The 20591-nt window shown below is 39.3% G+C and overlaps 1 protein-coding gene across 5 annotated transcripts in view; it reads left to right on the top strand.

Annotated features, from left to right (window-relative positions):
* The window catches only part of baiap2a (BAR/IMD domain containing adaptor protein 2a), a 134751-nt gene that overhangs the window by 16575 nt on the left and 97585 nt on the right, over positions 1-20591 (top strand). For all 5 annotated transcript variants that reach the window (XM_079829544.1, XM_079829543.1, XM_079829546.1 and 2 more), the window contains exon 2: positions 18803-18878. In XM_079829544.1, the coding sequence (XP_079685670.1) occupies positions 18803-18878 (76 nt within the window). The remainder of the gene's footprint in view (positions 1-18802; positions 18879-20591) is intronic.

Below are 20591 nucleotides of genomic sequence, written 5' to 3' on the forward strand. Positions count from 1 at the left end.
CATTGAATTCAGGTGTTCCAATCACTTCCATGGCCACAGGTGTATAAAATCAAGCACCTAGGCATGCAGACGCTTCTACAAACATTTGTAAAAGAATGGGTCGCTCTCAGGAGCTCAGTGAATTCAAGAGTGGTACCGTGATAGGTTGCCACCATGTGCAATTCCCTAAATATTCAACAGTCAACAGTTAGTGGTATTATAACAAAGTGGAAGCAATTGGGAACAACAGCAACTCAGCCACGAAGTTATAGGCCACGTGAGATCACAGAGCGGGGTCAGCGCATGCTGAGGCTCACAGTGCACAGAGGTCACCAACTTTCTGCAGAGTCAATAGATACAGATCTTCAAACTTCATGTGGCCTTCAGATTAGCTCAAGAACAGTGTGTAGAGAGCTTCATGGAATGGGTTTCCATGGCCGAGCAGCGGCATACAAACAAAATATCACCAAGTGCAATGCAAAGCATCAGATGCAGTGGTGTAAAGCAGGCCGCCACTGGACTCTAGAGCAGTGGAGACGTGTTCTCTGGAGTGACAGATCACGCTTCTCTGTCTGGCAATCCGATGAACGAGTCTGGGTTTGGCAGTTTCCAGGAGAACGGTACTTGCCTGAATGCATTGTGCCAAGTGTAAAGTTTGGTGGAGGGGGGATTCTGGTGTGGGGTTGTTTTTGAGGGGTTGGGCTTGGTCCCTTAGTTCCAGAGAAAGGAACTCTTAATGCTTCAGCATACAAAGATATTTTGGACAATTTCATGCTACCTTTTGAACTTTGTGGGAACAGTTTGGGAATGGCCCCTTCCTGTTCCAACATGACTGCACACCAGTGCATAAAGCAAGGTCCATAAAGACATGGATGTGTGAGTTTCGTGTGGAGGAACTTGACTGGCCTGCACAGAGTCCTGACTTCAACCCGATAGAACACCTTTGGGATGAATTACAGCAGAGACTGCGAGCCAGGGCTTCTCATCCAACATCAGTGCCTGACCTCACAAATAAGCTTAGAAGAATGGTAAAACATTCCCATAAACACACTCCTAAACCTTGTGGAAAGCCTTCCCAGAAGAGTTAAAGCTGCAAAGGGTGGGCCAACTCCATATTAAACCCTACAGATTAAGAATGGGATGTCATTAAAGTTCATGCGCATGTAAAGGCAGGCGTCCCAAAACTTTTGGCAATATATTGTATGATGAATTTGTCGTCTAGGCCTTAAACAAACTCATGCGTCATGGTGCTATGTATTATGTGTAAAAGAGATTGAGATTGATGGCTTCTCTGAGTGAAGTAGTCACTGATGCACCAATGGACTTTTCAGGATTTTTGGGAGGAGATTGGAGCTTTAGCTTTAATTTCTACATTTCCATAACTGTTTATTTCACACCGACATAATGAGTTGTTCTGCATCTGCAAGAGTGTGGGCGGGCATATCGCGGCTCTACTTCCTGCTCTCTACTGCGCAGACTCTGGTCCCAAATCTGTGCAAGATGTCCATGCCATATTCGGACCTCCGGATGCTTCACTTTTCTTCAGCGAAAGAGAGTGAAGTTGTGTCGGCCATATTTTTTTATGGTAATAAACCGGCTGTAATGTGTTCATTTTCATTTATTGCTCATTAATAAATGAAATTGCTCATTTGCTTATTTGTTCTTAAAGTCCCAGTGAACCGGAAGTTGCAACTGATTTTATTTCAGTGCTGTGATGTATTTCCAAGTGAAGCGGAATATTGAATAGAGGGCAGGGTTTCACTTCAGCACTCCTCCTCTCCATCTCTCGCTCATAGCAGACTAACGGTTGGAGGGGAGTGGTTAAGGGTATTCAAACCCAAGCCGGCGCATAGTCGTCATCAGAAAGGGAACGCCATTCAAGACCGGAAGTTACTTTTCAGATTTTGATTAAAGATTACCGCGGCAAACCATTTTTTTATGTGTATTAACTTGCACGGATTAATTGTTCACCCTAAGACCTGTAATGTGGGCTAACAAAGTAAATAAGACCGATTTTGATTTCATGAGGACTTCAATGCATTACTGATTGTATACTTGTCTTTAATAATGTTTGAAATTGATATTAGTTAGTCTAGTTTATTAGTTAGTTCTTCTTTAGGCTGCTGATTTTCGTTCATGGTATTCAGCTGCAACTAAATATTTTGCAAAAAGACAGAATATATATGTTTAATATCTAAATGTTAGACTTTTTTTTTACCATATTGGAATCGAAAGTGAGAATCGATAAGAATCGTAATCCATAAAATTCAAATTCTACCCAACCCTACCTGTCTGTGTTGTGTTTTGTAGGTACGTGGCATATTGAATAGAGTACTTTAATGATCGGGGACACTGAGTCCTGTGCTCCTAATTAAGTTCTCAAAAATAAATCAATCAGCGTGTAATCTGCAGAGGAAGAGACACTCTCAGATGTTTCCATGGAAACCGTCAGTGAGCTGCGGGAATATGAAGTGTTGTCACAGGGTCAGGGGGTTAAGTGTTGGAAGTGCTGTCTACCAGCATCACCTGCGTTCTGAAGCAAAGACACATCTGTCCAGCTCAGATTCCTCTGCCTCTCTTAGACCTGCTTCATTTAATTGGGCTAATTAATTTTAGATGCACAGTTGTCTCAGCCACTGCCGTTGTATCGATCGCCCAAGCTGCCACAACAGGCTTGCGTTCTCTCGTTACATAATGTTGGGGAATGACTGTGTTAGTCATACAGGATTTGTTCGTCTTGTTCCGACACTGATTTGAAGTCGTTTTAATTAAGCAAAATTACACACGCAATAGAAAATAGTGCTTTGAGAGAAACAACAAGAGAAAACGTGACTCTTTGACTTAAACTCACCGATCACATTTTTGATCTGAAATACCTCATGCCTGATTTCACAAACAGGGCTTAAATTAAGCCATAGTTCAATTAGGGTGTTTAAGTAGCTTTAGAAAAATAAAAAAAACATTACTGGTGTGCATCTTGAGACAAAACAATGGCACTGACATATTTTAATATTGGGCATCGTGGACTAAACATCTCTATTGGAGCGCTGCCGGACCAATCAACTCAAGGGATTGAAACTAACCGCTCAATGGCGATAAACACGCCTGTGACCACACTCAATATTAATGTTGCTTAATCTTTAACAGCTTTCCGTTTAATTTGTATATAAATGTATTAATTTCTAAAAGAGTAAATGGCAGCAAATACATCTTACACTCATCTGTCATTTTCTTTTATTTTTTTAAACCAACAAATGCCATCCAAGTGTTGTTAAATACGGAGCCCCTAGAGGGACGTGGTGGTGGAAAAAAATTAGGATGGGAGGATATATTTTTTCCAAATCGTTTGCGTTCCCTCGCAAAGATATTTGCTTTCCCCCGAGAAACTTTGCGTTCCCACGCAAAAGTTTTGCGTTCCCTCGCAAAGATAGATGTCCCACGGGCCGTTTCAAACAGCTCAGTATGCTACGTTAACAATGGAGCGGTTAGAGTTATTTTGAACTTGGACTTAGGCTATAGTGCTCAATGAGTTCGGTGAGCTAAACGTTGTTAAAACACAATGTCTCTTTAACGTAGACAACAAGCTGCAACCTATTTTTCCTCAAAACGAGCCTTATAATATAATTTGGTCTATATGAGCAGGCGGCTGAGAGACAAGTCCGAAGGGACTGTCTGCAAAGTGCAAAACCCGAAAAGCGTATAGCCTACTACAAGTCATCAACTTCAATGTTACACACTGTGTCTCCAAATTCAGTTTACACATCAATGGTCACTTAGTTTGAAATTTTTTTTTATAAAATTTGCTTTTGCATAATTGTTAGGATTATTTTATTATGAAAAATATTCAGCAAACTTCACTGAAACGCACTGTAGCCTACTGTCACCAAATTCAGTTCACACATCACGCTCTCCTGCAGGTTATACTACAACGCTTAGTTTGGCAAGTAATAGCACATAAAAATAATAAAAGTAATAGTACATAGCCATAGGCCTATTCTTTACACAAATTATGTTGGTACCCAGCTAAAATACAGTAGTTGCAAGTTCCATAGCTTTTGTATGATAATTGCTTACTGATATTGATGGCATTACACTGTATACTGTATTAGTATATTGTAGTAGGAGAGCATTGATTGTTATTGCTTATTTTTTAGTAACGCCTTTCGGGTTTTGCACTTTGCGGACGGTCCCTTTTTACTTGTCTCTCATATATTAAGGCTCGTTTTGAGGGAAATTATGTTGCAGCTAGTTGTCTACGTTAAAGAGGTATCATTTGTGTTTTAACAACGTTTTTAGCTCACGAGTTATTGATCCGGGAAGTTAAAATCTGTGAATACATTGCCAACTACTGAACTCCGAAGCACTGACTGTATTTATACTTAAGCCCAAGTTCAAAATAACTCTAACCGCTCCATTAATGGATAGCCTACAATATTGTTAACGTAGCCTACTGAGCTGTTTGAAACGGCCCGTGGGACATCTATCTTTGCGAGGGAACGCAAAGTTTTGCGTGGGAACGCAAATATCTTTGCGAGGGAATGCAAATATCTTTGCGAGGGAACGCAAATATCTTTGCGAGGGAACGCAAAGTTTCTCGGGGGAACGCAAAACTTTTGCGAGGGAACGCAAACGATTTGGAAAAAAAATATCCTCCCATCCTAATTTTTTTCCACCACCACGTCCCTTTAAGGGCTCCGTAGTTAAAGGAGTCATGAACTGGCTTTTAAATTTTTTTATACTGTTGTCTGAGGTCAACTTGTGACGTTTGCGTGGTTTTTACATAAAAAAAACTTCATAATGAATAAGTAATAGGCTATTTTCTACCCTGGTTTTGAGGCTCTCAAGAAACACTGGGTTTTGATGGGTGTGCCGCACTGAAGACTTGGAAGTAAACGCCCACGGCTAGGATTGGATAACAGTTTTGCATATTTAATGAGCTTCAACTCCCCTGTGAGGGCTACACAAGGAATTGTTTTGGAAGCCTGTGAGAAACGGCAAACGAAATGATTCGTCCCTCAGGGCTCGCAAAATATCTTTATCAAACAAACACAATGATTTATCTCTCATCCACCCGCGATTGATTGGAATGTTGTTTTCGTATTACTTGGCCTGCCCGATCGGTGGATATAAGCACGAACCGTGCATCACACACACACACACACACTCACGCCAAGTACGTTGCAGACTGCATGATCAAAACTTCCGCAATTGTATTTTTCGTTCAAATATCAAGTCGAGAGTGAATTGAAATGATAACTTGCTAATTGGTAATACAATGTTTTGATAGCATTAGCATAGCATAACATTACAGAAAGAGTATGGCAATGTAGAACTTTTAACATGTATCTGTTCTTAAACTAAGCGCATGCGCCACTTGTCACCATGATGGTAGTTTCAGCCTCAGACTTCATGCCCACGGACCATTGGCTGAATTTCTGATGCATATGGCACACTTTTCTGGAAACACTTCGGGAGTTTCAGAGTCGTCATCTGATTGGTTGAATTCTACATTATGTCCGCGAGATGTGTGTGTTGCATTCTTTAAGGGTCCGTCTGGAAACAAATGCCGTAACGCCAAACTACCTTATGGAAGAAGAACGCCATTGTGTTTACAACTGTGACAATGAACGCTTACCAGGATCAACTAAACACTGGATTTTCAAAAGTTTGTGAAGTTCGCGGCTCCATTGTTGTAGTTAACTTGCAGGTCTGGCTACGCGAGACTACCATGATGGTAATCACATAAAAAACCCAACATAATAGAAACTCTTCTAAATTAGCATAGCTAAACATTAGACACTACTAAATCTATACATTAATCTTCCACAAAAATGCTAACACTTCATTTTAGCATTTACTCTTCCTTTCAAGTGGAAAACTCAGCCCAGTTTCAGTTAAATTTTAAGTTGGTCTAAATTAAAAGAAACAAGCTCTTAAAACTCTTTAAAAGGAACGTTCTAAATACTCATAAAAGTTTATTTGATTTAACAAATTTTTTTAAGTTTACCCTACTCAAACTTATTAAATATTTTGAGCATAAGGGTTTACAGTGCAGCCAAAACTAATTGTTAATTGAAATAAAGGTACCATAAAATGTACATACAGGGTGAAAAACTTGAGAAATAAGAAATGTGCAGACTTGGCAGTTGAAGTACTAAAATTACTCACACTAAAACTGAAAATATAAAAATAAAAGCTAGTTCAAAGCATTAATAAACAATATAATAGTATATAAATGATACTAAAGTATCACCACAGAATGTGCTCAAATTAAATACATCACTTGAGAAATTATGTGAAATTACAATAAAAAGTCATTTAAGGAGCAAAATATATATGATAAAGTTTCCAATATAACAAAAAAAACAGCAAAAAAAGTATTTATTGCCTATTCATTTTTTCTATTGCCTATGTCATCTTTTATAATTTTGCTTTGGCCATCTTTTAAAGTATTGAGCCACTCAAGGTCGTCTTTTATGAGTGATTTTTTCACATGCTTTGCGTCGTGCTTCACAGCTCTTACCCATGACACCAGGTTTGATACAGCCAGACAGTACAGACTGTGGTGAAAAACCTCCTGTTTTTATTCTCACTTGCTCAGATAGTCAAGAATGTTTGTTATGCATTGAATATACTGCAGCTAGAAGGTTTCTTGTTATCTGAACACAAGGCTGGAGGTGAACACAGGCCTGACTCCAGCAGGCCAAAGAAGTGCATTCTGGGAATTCCTACACATAATGGGAGGATCGTTAAGGACCCTTCAACCACTCAATGGTTTTAGCGTGACCGTGTGTTCCATAGTTTGAGCACAAGACAGCAAGAGGAGTTTGCATGGATTTTCTGTGGTTGTTCTTTAACCAGGGATGAGTGATTTAGTGCTTTGCATGCGCTTTCAGTTGGTATCTTCTTCACTCATTAAATAGGTTGATGTACAATTTTTAACTCTGTCACATAGATCTCCATGGGTTCTTTTTAAATGGCAACTTACAGATAAATGTTTTTGCATTATCGCAGTTATCTCAGCTGGTGGGTCGTGACCCAAAAATGGGTCATAGGTCTGTTATTCTGATACTGTATTTTAACACACATTCATTTCACTCAGCTAATGCTAATACAATATTTGGCCGAGTGTTTGTTCCATGTGTTACACTATAGTAATGAACACCTTTGCTGTTGTTTATGGATTTACAAAGTTGTCATATTGAAGTTTTTCCAAAAATGTGTGTTTTGTGAATTTAGCCCATATGTATTAGCTTTAAGGCGGTTTGTATGCTAGTGCCCTCTTACAACCTGAAAAAAAAAATCTTTGGGAGATATTGATGACATCAGAAATATTTTTGGTACAGTCAAATCCTCTCTCTCTCTCTCTCCACCTGAACAACCTGCAACAGTCTAGCAAGCGAATGTTTCAATGCTGTGTTCCCTATAGAGACACGCGTCGTAATCTAAAAAGCATGCCCACCGGTGGGGGAAAACAATCCAACCCGCTCAATTGACTTTGTATTGAGTGAAGCGGCCTCCTTGTCATTTCTGATTATAACAAAAAAAACAGAACAGTGTATAAAAGCTAATATGTTACAGGGTGTACAGCAAACAAGCTAAAAAAGAAACAAGCCATCTGCCTAAAGAAATGAGCATTTAAGGACACAAAAGTGGATACAGGCAATTGAGACTGAGCGCAACGGGTCATATTACTCGACAACAAAGACAGGATATGCTAAAATATTATATATAAAACTGCCATTTGGATATTTGACTTACCAGTGACAAAATGTTTACTGCACACGTAGGCATACCGAGTGTCAGGATTCCACAATTTACCCATTCTTCCTGCTGATGCTTCTCGTCTTATTGCCTGTATCCACTTTTGTCTCCTTAAAGGCTCGTTTTTTTGGGTCGACAGCTTATGAAAACTTATTTCTGGGTTTTTTACTTTTCTGTACACCCTGTCACATATTAGCTTTTAGACATTGTTCTGTTTTTTGTTGTAAGTCAGAAATGAAAAGTAGGCTGCTTTAACGCAATACAAAGTCAATTGAGAGGGTTTGATTGTGGCCTAAATGCGCTCTGTCTTGTATCAATTTGACAACATGAACTCATTGAAACATGCCTCTACCTACCTAACTCCAAAATCATGCCTATGCATACAATTCACAGCAGCTGAAATAAACTCTAGTAGCTGAAAAACACCAACTTTTTATTTTTCACACATTATGATTTACAGGAGCAGATCGATTAATAAAAACGTATTCGTGCACAATACTATGTTAAGATATTAAAACACTTTTACCCTAGTGCGTGATTTGTAAACTAATACATTCTGATGTTTTTATCACATAACCAGCTCCATTTGGCTTTTCTGATGTAGTAACGTGCTCTGTAGCTCACCTGGTACAGCGCTGAACTTTTAAATAATTCAGGAATGAGTCGCGTAGTTACATTTTATATAGCGCTTTTCTAGGCACTCAAAGCGCTTTACATTGAAAGGGGGAATCTCCTCATCCACCACCAATGTGCAGCATCCACCTGGAAGATGCGACGGCAGCCATATTGCGCCAGAACGCCCACCACACACCAGCTTATTGGTGGACAGGAGACAGAGTGATGAAGCCAATCGTGTGTGTGTATATAATATATATATATATATATATATATATATATATATATATATATATATATATATATATATAATATATATATATATATATATATATATATTAATAGAATATAATATAATATATATTATATATATATGGGCAAATTTGGCCAGGATGCCGGGGTTACACCCCTACTCTTTATCACAGGATATCTTGGGATTTTTAATGACCAAGAGAGTCAAGACCTCGTTTTAACGTCTCATCCGAAGGACGTTGCTTGTTACAGTATAGTGTCCCCATCACTATACTGGGGCGTTAGGACCCACACAGACCACAGGGTGAGCACCCCCTGCTGGCCTCAGTAACACCTCTACCAGCAGCAACCTAGTTTTCCCAATTGGTCTCCCATCCAGGTACTAACCAGGCTCAGCCCTGCTTGGCTTCAGTGGGAAAGTAAACTAAACGCACTAAGGGGCTGTTTACATGACACCATTTTTCAAACGTTTTAAAAAAATTGCGTTTTGGCCGTTCATTTACATGACAACAGCGTTTTGGGTGCCTGAAAACGCAAACTTTTGAAAACGGGTTTCAAAGTGCAAGTTTTTGTAAACTACAAAAATGTAAATCTGTGACAACGTGGCATCATGCACATACGTATTACATGTTCAGTCTATAATGTTTCACCGCCCTCTAATGGCCTTAGCATTTTTAGTTGTTTCCGTGGATCCGTGACCATGGTCGTTTTGACAATGGTGTCTTCTTTACGCGGAAAACTCAAAGGAAAAATTTCTCAGTTTTAAGCATATCATTGTCGTGTAAACATTCCCTTAGTGTCACTCACTGGACATTTCAGTTTTAAAGTGTTGTGAAACAGAATTGTGGAAATGTGGCTTGGGTTGCAGTAGTAATTATGAGGTAAAAAGACTGCAGCTGTGCAGTTCACCGTAATATTAATAAATGTTTGCTTTTTAAGGACATTTTGTACTGTAAACTATTTTATTCTTGTGTTTGGTCACTGCTTGACGTGCAATATCCAAACTTGGTTGTGAGCGATGTGAAGTAAAACAAGCTGGGAACCACTTTGGCGGGCTTGTGTTTAGGAGTATTTGTGGTTGAGGCTGAATTAGGGATCAAAACTAGATTTGTATTGCATATTGAAAGCAAGCCTGTATGCAGCCTGCCCAAAAAACACAGAGAGATTGAGGATGATCCTGCTTTTTTCAGCCCCTTGATGTGATTAAGACAGGGTTCTATTGGGGGGGTGGAACAGTACGCTAGTCATTATACTGATAGTCGCTATCCCCACACATTCCTCTCTGATTGCACACACCATGTGCTCCGTCTGCCGAGAGCCCATGCACAGACCTCTGCCGCATTAGATTAGCACTGCCAGCATGTTGTCAAGCGCAAGGCCAGCTGTTGTTGGGTTCCGAACATTTGTAGCGTCAATCATTTATTAAGCCTCAAAAAAAACAAAAAACAGAATCACATTGCTGCCGTTTAAATGGAAACTTTCTGACTCTTATGCTGGAAAAGTCCTTTTTTTCTTTAATGTACAATTTTATAATAGCACAGATGGAAGGCAAGAAGGATTCCTGTGTGATCAGACCCTCCAGTGAACCCAAACTCATCTTCAATCTATTTCAATAACTTTTTGATACCAATAACTTGTTTTGCTTTAAAAGAATTTGATTTATGTAAGGGATAATGTATGATCAGCTGGTCATAACTGGAAAATACACCCAGACAGTGTGATCAGGGCCTCAAGAAGAGAATAATTCACATCTGCAATAATGTCTTGTCTCTCCTCCCAGCCTGGTTTCCTCTCAAATGCTTCTCGGAGTGTGTTTAAGTTACATTTTCCCTTTGCCTTTTATTGCTAACACTTTATTTCCTTTATTTCTGGCTTGTCAGTGCTAATGTCAGTTATTAAAGTTAACATTGGGTTCTCCACTGCACCATAAATGCTGTGTGGTGTGGGCAATGGTTGCCTCGGGTTGGAAATCAAAAGGTTGTAGGTTTTAACCTGGAAGTCCTATATAATGTGGTTTTGTTGGGAAATAAATGGACGCACTGGGCGCAGCTTTATATCTTTTTTTTCCCCTCAATCCCCATTCATTGAAAATAACAGGAAGCTTTTTTGGCAATAATTCAACAAAATGATGGGCGAAGGGCCCTATGAAATCCGTTAGATTTTTTTCCCAAATTCCGTTTTTTTTCTCCCCCTGTTTTAATTATTCTGGATTCCTTTTTTTCCTTTTAAATTTGTTGGACTCCATTTTAATGGTTAAATAAGATTTTTGTTATCAAAAAGCCTGTCTAAATAATTAAAATCATGAAACTTATAAAAAATTAACAACAATTTATTAAAATTTTAACAAAATGTACATATTTAGGGCCCTATGAAATCCGTTTTTACCAAATTCTGTGTTTTCTGTTTGTTCTTGATTCAATTTTAATGGTTTAATTAAATTTAAATAATCAAAAAACATGTCTAATTAATTGAATTAGTAAAAACAACTATTTTAATCATAATAAAAAATAAATATATTTTAATCATTTATTTCTATGAAAACTTTTTTTGTCCAAAAATTGTGTGCATTTATTTTTTTTTATTTTCAAAGGCATAAAACATGCATTTAAGTTATCTTTTAGTCACATGAAATTGAACACACATTTATGTCAAACAAAGTGCTTACTGTTAAAATTCAAAAACATGGGGAAAAATATTTATAGTTGTTACTATAATTTATAGTATAGTTGTTATATTGAGACGTGGCTAAATTTTACTGTACAACAGTTATATATGTCTGTCACAATTTCTTCAGGTTAAACCAAACAAATGAAGTCCTTTTGAGTTTCTGTGTGTTTATGATATGAAGATAGTTTTTCTCAAATGAAATGGTGAAATGCTCATGAAGTGACTCTGGATATGAAGTTCATGCATTCATGTCCTCATATAGTGAGGCGGCAGAGGCTGAAAACACTGCAAGCATCATTCACACTCAGAACATGCAAGTTTAATATTCACAGACACTAATCTATATCCTAATTTGATTTAAGTGCAGACCTACTGAACTGCTTTTTATTTATTCATCAAAAATGTGACAAATTTCCTGATGAAATTCTGCGCTACACAGAAAATGAAATTTTTATGACTGGCACTGGATTGCGCGATTCAGTCCGTGTTTTCCGCATCGCATAAATCATAGCGGCAAAATTTAATTGACATACCAATTTGCTTCTACCATAATTCTTTAAATGACACATTCACCTCAGAAATATGATGCTCAAAGGCAGCTCAAACAGCCAAGTACTGTAGATATTTTGACTCGATCTAAACCTAAATTGAACAACCCAGGCTTACAGGAAAAACAAGCCTGTGGCGACATTTCTGCTAAATGATGTTACGTTGCATTTTGCACGTTTCGTGAGACTCTCAATGTGAAATGTCCAGTAAGTGGTGCTAAAAACATGTTAAATTTTCCTGAAACGGAGATGAATTTTTGAATAGGTACTTTTGTGGAGTTTTGCAAAAATGTACGATGAGCCACACGTTTCCTTTTGAGCCTGTTTTGCAGATGAATACTAGTAATAATGATTATTTATTTATGTAATGTGCAGCCCTCATTTTTCAAAGAAGTGGTTGCACTGCTAGCTTTGGGGTTGAAATTAAATATCTCAGTTTGTTTACGTGCTTCATTGAACCCATTACCATCTCTTTACACACAGTAAAGCTCAAATCTGACTTTGATTGTCTACTTTTGCTGTTTTATCTGGCCAGATTTATCTGGTATTCTCTGTCACAGTTTTAACTGTCACTTTCTTGCCTTGTCACTAAAGTGAAGGTGTTGCACACGTCCCCCTTACAGAGAGTCAGGAATAACCAAGCTCTCAGACGAAGTGTATGCTGGCCTCATATTCCAATTAGCTCTCGCAATTAGGCTGGCAGATGTAGCACACGAGGCCTGGGATGATAAAATTAGCAACCCTGACAGAATTTGGAAAAGAAACCACCTAAGCCCCGCCCAGTCCCTCTGACTTCACTTGTGATTCACAAGTTCCAGGTGCTAGCATTACGCCAGGCTAATTACGCCGAGCTGAAGTGACACTAGCATTATCAGCAAACCGCCTTATTTTTTTCAGTGCTGAATGTTTTTTTGTGTGACAGTCTCATTTTTGTAGGTACTGGAGTGCTGACGACAGCTCCTACTCCTAGTGAGCTGTCTTGCTGTCTGCTGCTGGCATAGACAGATGTCTTCATAGGCAGCGTTTTAACCGAAAAGCCTTATAAGAAGCTGAAGTGCAATGGGTACATTGACACACAAATTGTGATCAGAAAATCACACAAAAAGCACACTACTGATTTTAAGATAGAATTCAATGTTAACAGTTTGCTAAGCTAATACTCCAATACATATAAAGATACATTATGCACACAAAAACCATTTAAATAAGAAATATATTTTTTTAAATTATACTTTTCGGTTATAATGAAATGTGTTATAAGTACATTTTTAAACTGAGCTCAACACTATTTTTCCCCAATCTGAATGAATCCAATCTAGTTCTGTTTACATGAACCCTAACTGTTGCAATCCAATTCACATATTGGTTTACATCTACATCACATGAGCAGCCGCTGTGTTTAGAACTGGAGAAAGTCATCCATTTGATTGTAAACGGATTATTTTGGTGCATGCAAATGTAGCTACAGTGCATTCTGGGATTGCCTTCTCTGCAAAATATACATGCAGTGCTACCAATTTTGGGCAAAACTAGGTATCTTAGAATCCAGTAGAAGATTGCTGCCTATGTTTTGGTGCAGCCTTGGCATGTGTGTGGTATCTTAAAATGCCGTCTAGGTAGGCAGCTCACTAAGTTTTGGAACAGAGCCTTCTTCATTACTGTTCTATCATTCCCATGTCAGCGTCGCCCAATTTTGCTCTTGATAGCAGGAGTGCCATATGAGCGCAGACCTGGTCTCGCCTATTCGTTATGTAAACCACCCACATCTAGCACCAGACTCTTCACATCTCTACCTCTCTTCGTTGTACCTTATCTCTCTCTTTCTATTTTTCTTGCCCTCGCACGTTATGAGGATGTTGCGGGTCTTTTAATGAGGAATGCTGGCAGGGCGTTATAAAGTAGTCACCAAGGGAATAGGGAAGGTGCGGGAAAAAGTCAGAGGGTAGGTAAAGATAAAAAAAAAAATCCCTTGAAATGGAGAAAGGTCTTTCATCCTTTAGAGAAGGGAACTGTACTCCTCAGTGTTACTGTGTACTCTCCATGTATCATCTTCTTCCAAAACATTTCTTGTCTTGCTGTTGCCAAAACTTGCTAACTGGCATTAAGACGCAAGAAGCCCCCCCAAAAACTCTTGCTAATTAAATTTTTTAAAATTTTTATGAATGAATATGTATTTTTCCTTCACGTGCGTCTCTTTCTCGCTTTCCATCTAATGGAGCTCCTGGGGTGATTTTGCTGAGGCACTGCTGCCTACTCTCCATCTTACTGTCCGTCAGGTGCAGACCCACTTTCAGATCTGCCCAGCGAGTGTGGCAGGAAGGTGACCTGTGACGTCAAGCCACTGAAGCCTGGGGAACAGGACCTCTTGTAGCTTAATTGAATATCCAGCACTCATTTTTCTCCCAGACTTCATTTATTGAAGAAAGCATTGATATTTTTGAAGGTTCAATGTAATATTGACTGAAACATTTGTCAGACTAGTCTTTGATGCCTATTAATACGTGACCTAAATCATCTTGGTATAAGGTCTGTCCAAATATGTCTTCCTTTCCAGGCATCCGAGAGAGTTTTGACCTGGTATTTCTCCGTCTGTTGACATGTTCCTGCCTGGTATGAACCCTTACAGCATTAACAGCATCTACCCTGCCTAAAACTGTCAAAGATGCGCAATCCTGGGTTACACCAACGGTTTTTGAGGTCTTTTCATATTAGGGCAAAGTTAGCTACTACTTATTTTGTAACCACTTGGTTGGTGCCAGTGGGTTCCTAACACTTAATAGGTCACACATGTCAACAATATGGCAGAATAAATACCTTCTAAATAAAAGAGCCAATCAGCAGTTGGTGAAGTCATTGCATCACTGCTGTTACTGTTATGGCTCGTTTCCACTGAGCAGTACAGTGCGATCGGGAACAGTAGACTCTGATCTGGCTTGCGTTTCCACCGCCAACAGTATGCGTGCTGTATGCTGGAAAGTAGCAATCGACATCTTTCTCGCGCGAAGAAGAATGTGTGACAATTCTCTGTCAACCAATCAATGTTCTACAGTCTATCTCTATCCATATCGGTCTGGTGTGCTAGGTACCCCAATGGAAGGGTCCAAAAATTTGGTACGGTTTGGTATTTTAGTACCATTCCATTCACAACTTCTGACAATCGAAACGGAAAAATTGCGCACCGTATTGAACTGTACAGTACCATACCGCTCTGTGGAAATGATCCATAAGATGATCCCATTCCTTTTGAAACCTGAGACTTGTACTGAGGACTGCACATGCACATTGCTGGACCAGCCTGAAATATACATTATTTTGATGCTATTTGAGTGTAAGAAATAACTTTTATGAGATTTGTTGCTGTTTTGAAATATTTGTTTAATGTGAATTTGGCAAGCAGTTTTTGAATTTTGGCATTTCCTCATTCAATCAAAACATCCCTGAAATAGCAGCAACTCAAATAGTGAACTCATTCTCCTTGAAAGGGATTTTTGTGTGAAATTCATAGTATTCAAAAACGGTAGGCGAAAAGTACCCGGGTGACCTACTACTTCTGCCAAGATTGTCAAGTTTGCATCCAATGGACACTTTACTATCCCATGGGGCCACAGGAGAGGATTTGTGAATGGCGGTTAAGTGACACACAGCTGACCCTATATGTCACATGACAATGACCGCATGATGTAGTACGTCTGGATTACATTTCACACATTCTATTACTTCCTTTCTTAACAGTCGCAAAGTATACAAAAACCTACTAGAGAATGAGATTTTCGAACACAGCCAGTGATTCGTTTGGGGCTGACATTTCCCACAACCTCTTGCATTATAGATGAGGCGGAGTTTGTGGCTATTCTATGTTGATTTTTTTTTTCAGTTAAAGAAAATGGTGAGAAATGCATGGCCACAGCCTTTTTCAAAATATAATTAGTAATGGATTTCATGGTCATGGATTTAGCTAGATGCTAATGCTACAAGCAAAATTCTACTCTGCATGTTAAGGGTACGTTTAGTTGTTTTATGACGTGGTTATATGTGCCAGGAAAGGGATTGAGATTGAGGGTCAGATATTGAACAATAGTGATGTTTACTGTGAAATACTGGCTTGCTATGGACTGTTTTTGTGTAGGAATGGTCTTACTGTTCCTGTGAGGTGTTACAGGCTGCTGTATGGGATGTAGTTTTTTGTGGTGAATTTTAGAGGAAGAAAGCAGGGTTTGGTGGTGTTGTGCTGTCAGCTTCAGGACTTTGTTAACCCTAAGGCCCTGGCAGACTGTGGCTGCTCTAATTGGAGGAAGCCCTGAAGGGGAAGTGGATGGTGCTCAGGGTGCTATGACAGATGCCTGCTCGAGTGAGCATCACTGAAGGATTACAGCATGACGAGGCGGTAAAGTGTTTATTTTGGTTGCACTAGGACCGGAGCTTCGAGACAATTTGCCCTGACTGCATATGTGCCCTCTCAGAAACACCACACATCCCGGGCTCTTCCTTAAAACGCACTGTATAAACTTCCTGGCAAAATAGCAAACCCAACTCGCACACTAGCACTTCAAAGCAAAATATGTTCATTAACTCCCAGCATATGCTTTCATTCTATCTCTTTTACTTCCCCGCATCCTCTCAAATAGCCTCAAAGCCCTGTACAAAATGTCAAAGCTCTTTGCTCACCCCCGAATGAGTGTCTGCTTCCCTCCCACAAGAATAATCACACTCTGTTTAACACAACATGGAATGATGGGTGGTGTGTACGAGGGATGATGCTGTGGACAGTTTTTGCATAAGGGAAAAAGGAAGCATCCTTGGTATGTTTGTGTGTGTACGGATGCACAGCCCCTGATTAAAAGATGGGCCAAATTTTGCTATGTTTTTAGCTGGAGTTCTTCAACCAGCTAAACTAGAGGGTACTAATCAGCTTAAACCAGCATGGAAATTCCTGTCTAATCCAGTCTTTTTGGTAGGGGGGTTGAACGGACCTAGTTAATACTACACTTATTGGTTGCTGACAGAATAAGGGGCTTTCACACTGGAGGAACCTTTTCATAGTTCTTAGAACTATTGGCGGAAGAACCTGGATTTTGGTGTGTTCGCACTGCAGGAACTGGGAACTATTTTAGTTTTATGAACTCCTTAGAAGTAGGAGCTAAATTAGTTCCCCCAAGAGTAGAGGGGACTAATTTAGGGTCAAACCCAGCACAATAGGAACTACCAGTGTTGTAAGTGTACTCTGATTGGCCGATTGTACGTGAAACACTAGCACCCGCAATTTTTTTAAAAAGCCGTCTACACACTCAGGTTATAGTCTGTATATTTACTCCAGAACTAACTCTATGAAAACATAAGATGATAGATGGATCTCTCAGCCTTTACGCTAAAGAGAAAATCCAACACAACTTTGAGGGGACCAGGCGAAACATGATTATGTATTTCTGCTCAGCTAATGACATTGGACATCAACCACACGGCAAAAGCTAATACTTTTTCATATAGGCTACTGTCTGTCAACTCTCTTTGTATAACAGTTCCATCTAATAACATATTATAGGTCTGTTAAACAGTTTGTAAAGTAATGAAGACGTTGTGAGAGCTGTGTGCTCAGGCTCTGGTGGTCTCAGCGCTGTCAAAAAAAGGGTGTACTCACACTAGGCACGGTTGCCCTGTATGCCGAACTGCATATGTGCTCTCTCAGAAGTACGAAGTGCTCACACTTGTCAAACAAACCGGGCTTTAGGGGTCAAACGCACTCGGGCACGGTTCAGAGCACCTAGTGTGAGTACACCCTAAAAGTCACAACAAACACGGCTTCCACGTCACTTCCTACTGTTCCAGGAAAATGTTCCTAGAACTACCCGGTGCGAAAGCCCCTATAATCAAATGAGCCAAGTGTTCAGTAAACAAGCTAAGGATGGGACAGGTTGATTAGTTCATGTGTTTATTTATTGTTTTTTGTCAGGACAGATTTGTTCAATAAATGGGTGCAGAAGTGACCTAATGGTTAGAGAGTCGGACTTGTAACCTAAAAGTTGCGGGTTCGTGTCTCAATACTGGCAGGAAATAATTGAGGTGCCATTGAGCAAGGCGCCTAAACCCCAATGCTCCCCTTCACATCACTTCACCAAATTGTTATATATATATTTAGTCCATTTTCTTGTTGGTTATCTGTCTCTTTTGAATTTCTTCATGTTCTTGGATTCAGTCTGTGCTATGTATACAGTGATACTTATAAAAAATATTTAAGGCTTTAAGACTTATCCTGTGTCCTGTGTAAGACTATTTTCCTGTGCCCAGTCGAAGGCTGTGTTCACACTTGGCAGGTTTGGTGTGATTGCTGAGTGCGTTTTCTTTAGCAGGACCCCACTTTTCAGGTCCGCTTCCATGAGCAACATGGACCTTTTAAAAGAACTGAATGCTCAAAAATACCTGGGTTTTTTTCTCGTCATAGAAACTATTGGCCAATAACAGTTCGGTATAGGTGTCGGAAATGCCGCCTCTTTGCAGGAGGTCTTTATTTGTGTGCAACGGAAGAATTCCTGGTGCTGCTTTGACTCCTTTACACATTTTATACAGGGCCGTAACCACCATAGACATTGAGGGGGACAAGTCCCCCCCCCCCCCCCTAGTAACCTACAGTGATGCAAACTACTCAACTTTTTTGAAAATATGCAATCGTTTACATGTACTTGCAAAGTTACTTATAGTCAGTAGAATAAGTAAAGTGTTAGCAGATACAACGAGTCTACTTGTACTCTAAGGGCTGGTAGTTAACGTAGTTGCAAAGTTACTTATAGTTAGTTGAATGTCTAAAGCGGACTCTCAAAATAAAGTGTTATCAAATAGTATGGAAATTTAATATTGGGCTTATTTGCTATAAGGTAATCATCAGTTTTAATCTTTGTAATGTTGATGCATCCTGAACACAAGATTTTGTGCGAGCTAAACGTGTTGCAATTCTGCTCATTAACAAATCTTTCCATCTCTTGCAGAGCATCATGGAACAGTTCAATCCCTGTTTGCGGAATTTCATCGCCATGGGGAAGAACTACGAGAAGGCTCTGTCCAGTAAGTACCCCCACATCACATCTCCAAACGTCCCCCGTTTCATCCACCTTCAGCAGCTGTCCAAACCCTCCACGCCTTCCCATCCGCCTTTAATGCCACTTCATTTGAAGATGATGACAATGTTTGTCATCCTGTCATTCAGATGGCCACACAGCCTTATCAACTCTCACACAGCCCGAGACACCTCCTGAGCTCAGATGGGCCGAACACAAACGCTCAGCTGATGAGGGCATTCAGAGAGGAGATAATGTGTCCTGCCTCACTGATGATTTGATATTTAGCCATTAGACAGAGGAACAATCAGACGACTTTGAAGGCTTTGTGCAGTAGGTGACTGATGAAAGCCAGACAATTGCCCATTGACGTCTGCGTTCACATTGGCAAATGTAATCTTGCTCCGGCAGCCTCGGGTGTACAGTGGCTGTAAAACATTCAGGGTGATGTGCAGGAATACATCTTAAAGGAAAATCCAAGATTTAGCGCAAGCTCAATCGACAGCACTGGCTTTGGAAAAAAACAAAAACAGGTTTGACCTCTCCCATCTTTTCTTTAAAAAAATTTAGAAATCTGGGTTACAGAGAGGCAATTACAATGGAAGTGAATGTAGAATCTGCTTTCGCCGAGTGCAACATGTTCCTTTAGCAACATATTTATTGATCCTGGAAGAACATTCCAATCAACCAATCAGATTTGAGGGACAAGTTTACCGTTTATATCATTTCCTTTTGATTTTATGGATGTTATGGGTAGGGTTATGGGTAGGGTTAGGTTTATGGGTAGGGATAGGGTTAGGACTACATTTTCGGACAAGAATGTTGTTCCAGGATCAACAAAATGTGTTGCCCCAGTCTAACTCTGCAAAATCAGGGTGTGTGGAAGGGAATAGGGCCAATCTATAAACGTTAAAATACTCGCTGTTTGAAAGTATAGCCACAAGATGTAAATGATATGAGTGTTAGCATGGTTTTAACACCTTTTCTGTTTACAGTTCTATCCAATTTTACAACTTTGTTGCCATGACAACACAATGTCATATACCCTAAAATGACTTAAACAGTTTTACAGCTTAAATTATACAAACATTTTTACGAAATTATTAATTTAATTGCTTTTATAAAATTATCAGCTTCATTTTTCTTCAAATTTCACTCCCATTGTAAATGCTTCACTGTAACCTTGATTTTTACTCTTTTTTTTAAAGAAAACAAGGGACGAGTCAGTTATCAAAATTATGCTATACACTAAAAAAAATGAATTTAACTTGAGGAAAACGTTTTTTTAATACAATCAGTTTAGGTCGGTACAATAAGAATGAAGCAAGTTCATTTAAATAAAAAAGAAAATAGTTTTGCTGACCCAACTTAATAAATGTAAGTTCCTGTGTCATACTAGCCTGACATGTCTTCAGCATACTAACATGCACGATTGCTGGTTAGTATGACACAGGAATTTAAATTTAAGCTGGCTGAACTATTTCTGGAGTACAGTTTCAATCCTCATAATATGCAATGTATAGCATGAGAAAATGAGAAGACACTGATATATCAGTACTGATATCAGTATAGTTATAGTGAAGCAACTAAACACACACACCATAACTATATCCTAAAGTGTGAATTGGCCTTTAAAGAGTCACAAAGGAAACATTGGCTAACTATAAATCCCAGTACCCAACCCACTGGGGGGATTTATGTAAAATCTTTGAGACAGACT

Source organism: Gobio gobio, assembly GCF_949357685.1.
Source record: "Gobio gobio genome assembly, chromosome: 1".
NCBI lineage: Eukaryota > Metazoa > Chordata > Actinopteri > Cypriniformes > Gobionidae > Gobio > Gobio gobio.